This window comes from Pavona decussata, unplaced genomic scaffold (assembly GCF_977016875.1).
Source record: "Pavona decussata unplaced genomic scaffold, jaPavDecu1.1 SCAFFOLD_93, whole genome shotgun sequence".
Classification (NCBI taxonomy): domain Eukaryota; kingdom Metazoa; phylum Cnidaria; class Anthozoa; order Scleractinia; family Agariciidae; genus Pavona; species Pavona decussata.
In genome coordinates, this window is record NW_028145510.1 from 1478245 (window position 1) to 1490582 (window position 12338).

At 40.3% G+C, this 12338-nt stretch overlaps 2 protein-coding genes and 2 pseudogenes across 2 annotated transcripts; all 4 read left to right on the plus strand.

The window, feature by feature from the left end:
- The first annotated feature begins 442 nt into the window (after positions 1 to 442).
- On the plus strand, positions 443 to 1489 carry LOC146473517 (contactin-associated protein 1-like; annotated as a pseudogene).
- Positions 1490 to 3980: 2491 nt separating this feature from the next.
- On the plus strand, positions 3981 to 4498 carry LOC146473518 (contactin-associated protein 1-like; annotated as a pseudogene).
- A 919-nt stretch (positions 4499 to 5417) lies between these two features.
- On the plus strand, positions 5418 to 6029 carry LOC146473519 (contactin-associated protein 1-like). Its single transcript, XM_085118070.1, has one exon. It carries the CDS (start codon positions 5418 to 5420, stop codon positions 6027 to 6029), a length of 612 nt encoding a protein of 203 aa, XP_084974196.1.
- Positions 6030 to 10344: 4315 nt separating this feature from the next.
- Positions 10345 to 12283, plus strand: LOC146473520 (neurexin-4-like). The gene is made up of 2 exons (XM_085118388.1): positions 10345 to 10850; positions 11238 to 12283. Exons 1-2 carry the CDS (start codon positions 10541 to 10543, stop codon positions 11873 to 11875), a joined length of 948 nt encoding a protein of 315 aa, XP_084974514.1. The 5' UTR covers positions 10345 to 10540; the 3' UTR covers positions 11876 to 12283.
- Positions 12284 to 12338: the final 55 nt, after the last annotated feature.

Below are 12338 nucleotides of genomic sequence, written 5' to 3' on the forward strand. Positions count from 1 at the left end.
ATATGACGCCGCGTCCGGTAATTGAACCCGGGCCACATTGGTGGGAGGCGAGTACTCTCACCACTGCGCCAACCCTACTCGCTATACAAGAGATTCGCATGCTGACGTTTCGAGTGTTAGCCCTTCGTCAGAGGGAATCTATGGAATTATTCGTTGCGCAGTAAATTGTGGTAAAATGCAAAAGAAAGCTGATTAATCCTAGCTCTACAAACCCTGATTATGTTGTTGCCCATCGCTCGCTGCGCGCGCTCCACATGTTGCAATAATTCTAGAGGAGAGGAGAACTATTCATTGACAAAACGTATTGCCAAAAAGCTCGCATACCTTCACCTCACGGTTAATGTGAAATTCTGGAAGGTTTGGAGAATTTTTACGTAGGCGTAAAATAATGTTACTGAACGCAGTAAACTCAAAGTGTAAACGTACTAAATAGAGTAGACACATGGATCATGAGTTTCTCATCAATTGCTATCAGTTTGAGTCTACAGCGAATGTTTTCCCATTTTGTAAGACTTTTTTCAAAAAAGTAGATCTCTTTCAGCTTTGGTCATTCACATCCTTTGTCCTTACAAATCACATAGGTGTTTAAAACCTTTTGTTCTTTAAAATAATAAATGAGTTTCAGTTTCTAAAGTCGCGAACAGTAATATCTTTACCGCCATTTTCTAAGCTTACGCAAGAGAAATTAAGATTCCAGAAGGTAACCGGGCACCTGTCGCTCTGCCACAGAGCTAAATTCTCCCAAACCCCTGTTACAATTGGCTGCGTTTAAACGCTTTGAATCTGAAGGAAGGAAGAATTGTCACCGTTTCTTTTCATTACGTTATCCAGCAAATGATATTTGTTCGGATTTTTATTTGGTTACTTCTACAGACAACAACTTGATGTTTATGCCAAAGTCCTGCAGCGACCTGAAGAATTTCGATCCTTCAGCAAAACAAGGCAATTACATTATTGATCCAGACGGCGACGGAGGCCTGGAGCCATTCATAGCTTACTGCGATATGGCTGACAAGAACGGAGTTGGCGTGACAGTCATCAGTCACGATAGTGAAAACAGAACATTGGTAAAAGAATATGAAGGCAAGGGGAGTTACGCACGTGACATTCATTACACAGGAACGAGTCTGCATCAGCTGGCGAGTCTGACCAGAGTCTCCTCACACAGTTTATCAAGTATGAGTGCAAGAATTCCCTCTTGCTTCGCAATATGTATGGGTGGTGGGTGTCACGTGGTTCTACTCAAATGAACTACTGGGGCGGAGCATCTGAATGTGGCAGGTGCGCATGCGGGATGAACAACTCATGTGCAGACCCGAGATATGAATGCAACTGTGATGCGAATGATGACGTGTGGCGTGAGGACAGCGGTCTCCTCACTGACAAGTCACATCTTCCTGTTAGACAACTCAGGTTTGGCGATACTGGCGATAGCAGCGAGCAAGGTTACCATACATTGGGGAAATTGAAGTGCTATGGTAGAGTATAAACGCTAATATCCTATGTTTCTGCCGTCTTTACATTAGTGTATCTTGATATAATTCTCTCCATCTGTTAACAAACGGTAATCTTAAACCTGAACAGTTGGCTTGCAATGCTTTCGAGCCATGTTTTTCTGGTTAATTTTCTGTCAATTCCAATGCTACGCGGCTTTCGAAATCGGAACCCACATCATCAAGGTCTTTCGTCTGTCGAGTTTGTTTATCTCAGGGGAGGAAGTAAATGGAGGCGAAGTTTTTGAACGAGCGCGTGAAGGAGTATAGTCACCTGAATGATAAACGCCAAGAAAAATTACCTGTAGAACTCAAGAAACTCGAAATTCTAACGAAGCCACAATTTGATGGAACCAAAAAGAATATCAGAATATCAAAGTAACTACTCGGTATTACCGCTCAGCTATATTATAGTCACCTGTTATAACACCTCACTGAAGATACAAGACTTCAATAAGGATTCTTGATGGTAACTAGCTCAAATTATTGACTAAGAAGAGCTCACTGCTGGGGTGACAACATTGAATATTAACTTGTAAGCTAATTTTCTTGTCGCCATCGAAGTGGTTGTTAAAATTAGCTCCCACCACTGAGAGGACTTTCGGAGAGTTGCTCGTTAGTAGTTGATGAATCTTCGGTTTCTTTACAAATAAATCCATTGCCATTTTCAAATAAAACATTCCCATCGCAAAGAAAAGCAGTTGGCTAATCTGTATCTGCACTTTCAGAGCTACCTTCGTTCTTCCATCGACAGCTTTTCTTCGCTCGCTCGAGGCGTTCGCTTAACTCATATTTCATGTTGCAGCATCGGCGGCAATGAGTCGGCAGCGGTACACTCTCGTAGGCGCTTAGTGCCAGTAAGTTTTGTTAAGCAGATCGTCTTCATGTCAATTTCTCTTGTCGTTTTCCATGTATCCAAGCTGCCAGGTACGTTCATATTGTCCTTTCGCCGTTTGTCGTTCGTATTGTTTTTTTATTGCCTTTCGCTCGCATTATCCTTGTAGTCAATCGTTAGCTTCAGTGTATTTATTTGTTTCTGTTCTAGAAACCGCTGGTTACTGATTTGTGGAAATTACAATTGATGGAACTGTTACGTACGTTTCAATAAATTTATCGGTGCGTTCGCTAAATTCCACTCAAGGTACCGCTGCAGCTGTCTGTTTGATCGAAGAGCTTTGCTGAGCGAGGTTTGATTCTGAGGTCTTCAAGCGGCCGCAAGAAAAAAATGGACAGTAGAGCTACTGAGAGACATGCGGGTTGTTTCCTTAGACTAATGCAAACTTGTCATGAATTAGATCGAAGTTGAGGGTGAAATTCTCAACTCATTGATACCCTTTGAATGATTACGTCACAATACAAATCCTGTGTGATGCCGTCACAATATCGACGTTGCTATCGACAGCATACCCATATCGGTAATTATCGAACTCCTTTGGGATCGATTTGAAAAACTGACATCCGCCCACAACCTTGTTCCCAGGGTCTCTCCTCTTCACCTCCCAGGGAGCTCCCCCTTATCACATGCTTCCGCTCGAACCTGACTGAGTGGCCATCCCTGGTCTCCGCCGTGGGGCAAATAGCCCCACGACAGAGTTCCATCACGATTTTATCGTTCAGGTCGATCCCAATGAAAGAGGTTTAAGGCAAGTTTACTTCGTAAAAGCAAATGCCAAATAATTTCTGAAAAAGAGCTGAACTGTTCAATATCAAAACATATTGCCAAAAAGTCTGGATACCTTTAGCACGCAGGGATGTGAAATTCTGAAAGGCTGGCACATTTCTACGTATACGCCCACGAAAATTATAGTACAGTTGAGTGGCCGTTATGGGGAGGTAGGGGTGTAATATGACACTTTTTTTTCGGGAAGTACAACATGTTTATTGTGCCAAGTTCATGCTTACTGTAGCCTATAATAGCAATCCAATCTTAAATAATATATATAGATAAACTACACAATTAAACGTAAATAATGTTTTGAATCAAAATGTTAACAAGACGAAACGAGCAAGGTTCGCAACACTCGCTATATCATTGTAGACAATTTATGCTTACTGCAGCATTTAAACAAGAGCTAATGTATGGACTGTCCGCTGCGACAAAAAAGAGTGGCCGTTGTAGAGAGGTAGCCGTTAGTGTAGGTTCAACTTAAGTTTCTTGTGAAAAATTTAGGCAGTAAACCATGTTTAATCTTAGACGCAGTCAGAGCACATAGATAAACAATTTCTCACTAATTGATATCGTTGCGAATTTAGACTGATTACAGTGTCCGGTTTTTCCTAGGGTCACACTGGCTGCGTTCGATCACTTAATCTGAAGGAGTACGGTCATTATTTATTTTGTTTGGTTATTCAGCAAATGATATTTAGTCGCATACTTTGTTGGTTTCGTCCACAGATAGAAACATTCCAAAGTCCTGCAGCGACCTGAAGAATTTGAATTCTAGAGCACAACAACGCAATTATACTATTGATCCAGATGGCGACGGAGGTCTGAAGCCATTCATGGTTTACTGCGATATGTTTGACAAGAACGGAGTTGGCGTGACAGTCATCAGTCACGACAGTGAAAGAAGAAAGGATATGAAGGCAAAGGGAGTTACTCACGTGACATTCATTACACAGGAGCGAGTCTGTCTCAGCTGGCGAGTCTCACCAGGGTCTCCTCACACTGTGAACAGTTTATCAAGTATGAGTGTTATCATTCGCATTTGTGGTTTAACAACGAATCATACGGATGGTGGGTGTCACGTGATTCAACTCAAATGACCTACTGGGGCGGAGCCTCTCAGAATGGGAAGTGCGCATGCGGGATGACCAACTCATGTGCAGACTCCATATATGGTTGTAACTGTGATGTAAATGATTACGTGTGGCGGGAGGACAGCGGTCTCCTCACAGACAAGTCACATCTTCCAGTTAAACAGCTCAGGTTTGGGGATACTGGCACTAGAGGCGAGCAAGGTTACTACACACTGGGAAAACTGAAATGCTATGGTACTGTATAAACTCATATATCATATGTTAATGCGTATGAGTATTTATATTTGCCAGGATCAGTTTGACCAACTTTTTTGCTGAGACAAATTTAAAGAATGAAAACCTACAGTAATCATTGTCGTGTAAGAAAAGCTTAGGCCAGATCAACATCTCTCTTGGCTGCTACCTTAGAAGGAAGAACTCACAATACAAATCATGTATGATGACGTCAACAAATTTTGACCGCGAGAAAAGGCCAAATATGTTTAATTATTATTACACCATTACGTTATTTCACCAAATAAGGTCAAGAGACCGCGCAAAATATGAGACCGTAATACACTGTAGTGTCCCGGTTTGACCGGTTTACAACAGAACGAATACGGACAAAGACATTTCACTGGCAAAAAGTCTATGAACTCTAAGCAATGTTATCCTTCGTCAAAGTAAATGCAAATTACTTCATTCGCAGTTCAAAATACATGTTTTATATATTTACATTTATTTAAATGAAATTATAAGGTTTGGAGAAGAGATGAACCGATTCAACATAAAAAAAAATTATATTGCCAAATTTTTTGAATACTTTCACATCCGCGCGATGGGGTGGGGGGAGGGGTTGTGAAATTCTGAAAGCCTCGTGTATTCGAAAAGTATGAGCCCAAGTATGGTACATTAATGAAGGCGGTAAACTGGAACTTTATACACAGTTAGGGTATATAGATTTTTATTAAAAGCTGGCCCATTGGATAATGCTAGTTCAGAATTTTGGTTGGCTCAGCGGCTTCTCGCCAACTGATCTCTGCCCTCTGTTTTCCCGGGACCAAATTGGCTTCTTTGGAACGCTTAATCTGACGGCAGAACTGTTGCCGTTTCATGTTATGACCTTATTCAGCAAGTAATATTTATTCGGATTTTTTGTTGGTTACTTCTACAGGCAACGACGCGATGTTTATGCCAAAGTCCTGCAGTGATTTGAAGAGGCTCCATCCTACAGCACAGCAAGGCAATTACATCATTGATCCAGATGGCGTGGGAGGTCTAGAGCCATTCATAGCTTACTGCAATATGACTGATAAGAATGGAGTTGGCGTGACAGTCATCAGTCACGATAGTGAAAGCAGAACATCGGTAAACGGATATGAAGACATGGGGAGTTATTTACTTGACATTTACTACACGGAAGCGAGTCTGTCTCAGCTGGCGAGCCTCACCACAGTCTCCTTGCACTGTGAACAGTTTATCAAGTATGAGTGCAAGAATTTCCTCTTGCTTTACAATATGCATGGGTGGTGGGTGTCACGTGATTGCACTTATATGACCTACTGGGGCGGAGCCTCTGAGAGTGGCAGGTGCGCATGTGGGATGAACAACTCATGTGCAGACTCCGGAGATGGATGCAACTGTGATGCGAATGATGGTGTGTGGCGGGAGGACAGCGGTCTCCTTACAGACAAGTCACATCTTCCTGTTAGACAACTCAGGTTTGGCGATACTGGCAAGAGCGGCGAGCAAGGTTACCATACGCTGAAGAAACTGAAGTGCTATGGTAGCGTATAAACACTAATATCTTATGTTTCTGCTTCTTTACATTAGTGTATCTTGATAACATTCTCTCTGTCTGGGTAATCTTACCATACATTGGGAAAATTGAAGTACTATGGTACCTGCAAACACTAATATCTTCAGTGTGTTCAAGGATTTGTCTATGCTAAGGTTTTTAGCAAAAACGTAGAACTTTCGTGTGAACGTCTTAAAGTCATTAATAATTCATGAAAATAAAAGAAATGAAAATCACGGTGGTTTCGAAACGTGATCTAAATTATCATAAAGATTTGGGCAACATTTTATTTGAATTTCTCTAAGAGTTGTTAATGGTTTGAGTGAGCTATATCAAACATTCGAAAGAACGTTTAATCCCGATTCGAAGTGAAACATCTCGGAGTTGTTAAAAAAATTGAGCACGTTTGTGCCTCGTTTTTTCAACCCAGTTCTCGGTTCTCGTTTTGCCTTGTGTTTGATATAGGTGGTTTGCATTACCGCCATGTTGCTGCTAAAACAAAAGAAAATTTGCTCACATCGTTTGTTTCTAACCACCAACATGGTCGCCATGACGTAATGTACAATTTTACATCTAATAGCTCAGCCTGCGAAGTTTTGTGAGCCGCCTATTTGTAGCTAATTTGAGTTTCTGACAAACACGTAGTCTAATATTTTTCCTTTAAATGCAAACTTGTAAAAAAAACATTTTCATGCATCAGGAGATAAGTTGGTAGTAACTGCAAAATCCTGGAATTTAATTTGCTGTAAAAATGCTAGCTGAAAGTAAAACATGAAATTTAGCTGCGTATGTAAGGAAGACTAAAACCGCTGAACGTGCAGCTCAAGCAATTGTTAAACACAAGCCATAGAAAGAAGACTCAATTAAAAGCTGAATGTTGATCCGCTGTTTTGCCTTGAATTATCTTCTTATTTAGGAAATCTATACATGAGTGAAAGCCCCTGTCCCACGCTCACGACAACATAGATCGATATTTCATCTTTTTTTTTTTTTACTGAGCTTAAAATCTATCATCTTTTGTTAAATTAAGAACCAGCATTTTTCTATGTTAGCCTAAAAGGGTTTCTGCGTTTTTGGTGTCTCCAAATACACATAAATTATAAATTAGGCTATTTTAGGCGAAGATCGCTTGCTTTTGCTCAGGAAGTAAGTTTAAGACCGACTGTCCATAAGAGCCTCATATTCAATTCTTATCTACGAGATAGATTTTGCTAAATTTCCCACTAAAATGTTGTTTTGGTCAAGGATGGAAAGGCCGATTTTGAGTCTAAATACGCATTTTGATTTTACAACCACTAAAAATACTAAAATAAGAAAGTTTGTTGTCTGGATAATTTCCGGTCCCAGGTAAATGATTTATTTTAGTCATTAATTTTTCAACTTTATGCTTATTAGGAAGCATATATGTCGTCGATCTAAAAATTTAAAAACACCAAGAATTTCTATTTTTAAAACCGATTTGTCGACTTTACCTCTCGGCTAATGGAATAAAACCGGAGAATGCGCAAGGGTAAAAGACCTGCAAATCAAACCCCAAAGGTCAACAGACAGGTTAAGAGGAAAGCATGCCTAGTTCGGGGTTGGTTATAATTTAAAATTATTGCTATTTTATCTCGGTAATTTACGAATTTAAGTTAATGTTTCAGACATTTTATGCGTAGTTTGTTTCTTTTTTTAAACATTTTTCGTCCTGAGAGTTTTCAAAATGCACGATACGGAGCCGAGGAGCTTACATATAATTGTACTGTGTTTTCTTGCATTGCTGAAGTGAAAATCATATGTAATTAACTGACGGTAATAAATACAGTGAAGTGTTATGATGTGTGTATATGTTTTTTTTTTATTATTTCAAGTCTGCGCCGATCGAATAGGCTTAGATTTTATGAGCTTAAATTTGCCACTTTATGGTGGTGATACTAGGATTTTATTTGCTTCTTCCTCGGCAGAACTGCAGGAACTGGTGCCCCTCCCCCTCCCCTCTTCCCGGAAACTGGTGTAGCACCAAGCGTTTATACTTCAGCGAAGAAATTATAGTAAGCACTAAGCAGTGAAAGCCACAGTGTCTCTCGCTTGCATTTATGGTTTACTTCTCCATTCAAGTTGAACATAAGGACAAAGTTCGTACCACCATTATTACTACGTGAATCGAGGGCAAACACTTATGTAAACCAGCAATACGCTTGAAAAGTACCCAAAATGCGTCGCTTCTTCATGCAAAACAACGGCGAATCACGCAGTGCAAAGAATGCATCAATTCGTACCCAGATCTAACGCGGCCATGCACAAAAGGTACGCGAAAAGAAAAATCAGAGCCGCAACCTTGACTCGTTGCCGTACCGGCACGAGTAAATAAGCTTCAATTTGGAAAAAAATTCCATACTTTGTTTTGTATTTTAAGGCTTTCTACAAATACTGTTGGTTAAAATTAGCTCTCAAAATTGCGTGGGACCCTTAGCGAACAAATACACTAGAAACCAGTCACAACCAGGCGGGACTCAAATACAGACACTCATATTTACATATTCACTTTTACCATAAGAAGAAAAAAATCATGTCAGACTGTAAAATTACCGTACCTATGTCATCCCGCCTTTTAAGGTGGTACCCCTCGTTAACCTTTAAAGAGATTTTTATATTGATCTCTGTTTCGTGTCCTATTTTCCTTAATTGCCCCTTAGCACGTGGAAATCATTAAAAGGCGGAATTTATAAAAGCTTTACTAGAAATCATCGAAAAAAGATTGATGTAATGTAGCTTTCTGTACCCCTTTTTTCACTAAATTTCATAACCGTTAGAAGTCGTTTTCAGGTCGCGTGACTAAAACTAAATAAGATAACACATGCAGGACCCGATAAGGATACCGAAAACAAACTGTTTGCTAAGTTTCAAAGGGATTGGACAACTGCTTCCCGTCCAAATAATATGACAAATTATTAGACGTGTCAAGCCTTAATATGCTTGACTTCGACAAATTAAAATAAAAAACACCCAGGCGAAATTAAAATCACATTCACGGTATATGACACGCGGAAAAAGTTTAACAAATGCTGATAAATTGCTTTCTTTACCTCGAAATGTTGGGTCAAAACAAACAAGGAAGTGTTATAACGAGAGGCGCCCGTTGATGTACTTTTCATTTAAATTTTAAATTTATCACTCGAAAGTATGTACTGCAAAGTGCTGTAAAACAAAAAAGTCTCACTGTTTGAACCCAGTTTGTATTTTATACCCCTTAACGACGTAGGAAAAAAATAAACACACTTCCCTGCAAACACGTGTTCTTGCCATACACTGAACTTAATTTAACGTCGGGTGTAACTGGTAACGCAAGACCTTCAGCCCAGTCACATTCAGTATTTTAACCTCTGACGATAGCATTTACGTCCGCCGTTAAGTTTTATGCAACTCGTCCCTGGTGTGTTCTATTGTTTGCAGTGATTGCATTCAGGTAGAACCACGTCAGAGGAAGTCATCGGTTCTGCACGTATTGCGTGCCTTTCTTTCAAGGATTTCTTGACCCGTACAAGTCGCGTATTGCTATAAAATTCGTTTCCGATTGATTTCGTAAAGTTAATGACAAGTGAAAGTGCTGGTTTGCGTGCGTGGAATTTAAATTTCGAAAAAAATCGTTCAAAATTGGTCGCTAAAATTGATTTTCGAGAATTTGTCCAGCTGCGCTAAAACAAAAGTCAATAAAACAGAATAAAACCCACACAAAAAAATCAATAGCATTCAGGATACATGACGGGTTGAAGAGAGTAAACAAAACGCTGATTATTGTTTTGTTTTTCTTTTTCTTCAGATTTCAGGTCAAGGCTAGACTGCCTGCAGTCTGTTTCGCTCCCCAAGTTTGTGTAGTGGCAACACGCAGCGAAAAATTGGGAGCTTGCGCTCGACGAATTGACCCCGACGGATCTTGTAAAACTAAGAGAAAAGGGGGTCTGCAAACAGTCAACGTCAAATCACACAATTAAAGCAAAGAGCACGATTATAATGTCACCCTGTCAATTGACGTTCGTTAACACGAGCTGATGACTACAACGTTTCGAATTTGGTCAAATCTCTTCCTTGGCCTTCGAACGTGACCCCAAAAAAATAAGAATAGAAGGTCGTTTCTCGTTTCCTTCCTTCGCGGGAAGCCCGAATAAATACATTTCAGCTGCTAACATCTGCCACACACTAAACCAACATCAACGATGGCTTTACAACAACAAAAAAAATGTATTTTTTTTTTGTAACTTTTACACTATCTGTAGAATTTCTCTTAAATAGAGAAATACTTTCTTGATGTCGAGGGAGACTGCTTGGCGTGGAGAGATGATCTGCCTGAAGGACAATATTCCCTCACCCGCCTCACACAATTAAATGAAACGTTTTTGCGTCAAAAATACTGTTTATCTAATCAGTATTTGACTCGGTAGAGTAAATATTTGCGTGGGTGACACAGCGCCGGAACTTAGAAAGTTGTTCTTTGGCGCTCACCAGAAAAGTTTAACATGAACATGTGAAGATGATGTATCGCATTTATATTGCCCTATTGTATTACCTGCCGCTGTTTCATGTCACACAAACCAGAGGCGAGAAGTGCCGAGGAGAAAGATCTCAGCAAGGATTCGCTCTCTTTTACAAAAACTACAGCTCCAGCGTCACAAACAACTATTCTGACTGCCTTGATTTGTGCACCGATGACCCAAGTTGCATGAGCTTGAATTTCTGGCTGGAAACGAATCAGTGTGATTTAAACTCTCACTCGAGAGAAACCTGTCCGGCCTGTTACATGGAAGCCCCTGCCCGCTACATGGGAATGGCCCGATATCCAGGTAAGAAAGTAACACCGACGTTTGCAATTTAATTATATAATGGCATTAATTACTCCGGCCCAAGGGCCGAGCTGGAAAATATTAGGTCGTGACAGCAGTGATTTCAAGAAAACACGACAGTAAGGCTAACGAAAGCGTCGCTTGCAAATACAATTTCTCATTAGTTGTACTATTCCAATTCGTTCATTTTGTGCAATGTGTCCAGCCTGTTACATGGAAGCACCTGCCCGCTACACGGGCGTGGCCAGATATTAATTAAGTAAAATGGAAAAGTCGAGGTTCTGATATTTCAAACCTTTAATTGTGTTTAACTAAAGTTGAAAAAACCGTTTGAGTTTTGCTGTATACATCAATGATTTTCATAACAAAAGTTAATTACTCTGACAGATGCCAACGCGATGTTTGCGCCAAAGTCCTGTAGCGAATTAAAGAATCTCGATTCTACTGCAAAACAAGGCAATTACGCGATTGATCCAGATGGCAAGGGAGGACTGGAGCCATTTGCAGTGTACTGCGACATGACTGACAAGAATGGAGTTGGCGTGACAGTCATCAGTCACGACAGTGAAAGCAGAACATTGGTGGATGGATGTGAAGCGGCAGGGTGTTACTCACGTGACATTCATTACACAGGAGCGAGCCTTTCTCAGCTGGCGAGTCTTACAACAGTCTCTTCACATTGTGAACAGTTTATCAAGTATGAGTGCACTGCTTCAGTTTTGTTTACGAATGAAAACAATGCTGCAAGTGGATGGTGGGTGTCACGTGATTCTACTAAGATGACGTACTGGGGCGGAGCATCACCTGGTAGTGGCATGTGCGCATGCGGGATGACTGGCTCATGTGTGAACCCTAATTACGATTGCAACTGTGACGCAAATGAATTTTCATTGCGTGAAGACAGCGGTCTTCTCACTGACAAGGCACATCTTCCTGTTAAACAGCTCAGGTTTGGAGATACTGGCAGTAGCTACGAGCAAGGTTACCACACACTGGGAAAATTAAGGTGCTATGGCACAGCATAACCAGTAACATTGATTCTTTGTCAATATCTTTTAGAAGGTTCCGTATATTCCTTGTCTGTTGTTTCTTAGCAATAAAAGCTTGATCCGCGTATTAACAAAACCATTTGTTACTAAAATAATGCATTGCATCAAAAGGTTCTTCACAATACACAAATAATGGTTTAGTCATTTTGAACACCATCCAGAGAGTCTAACGCATCACTTTATATTTGCGATAAACGAGATGTAGTTCAACCGGAAATGTCACGCAAAGGATGAAGAAAGCCCAACACATCACTAAACATGTCGGTTTTTATAACCATTTGTGCATCTAACATAAAGAGAATTTTTGACGACATTAGGGTATTTTTGCGAATACCTTTCCACACAAACACCCTTTAATATTTTCCATTTAACAAAACGACAACTTAAACTGTCACGTTCGCAATCCATCGACAAATATAGTAACCGGTTAGTATTGCCC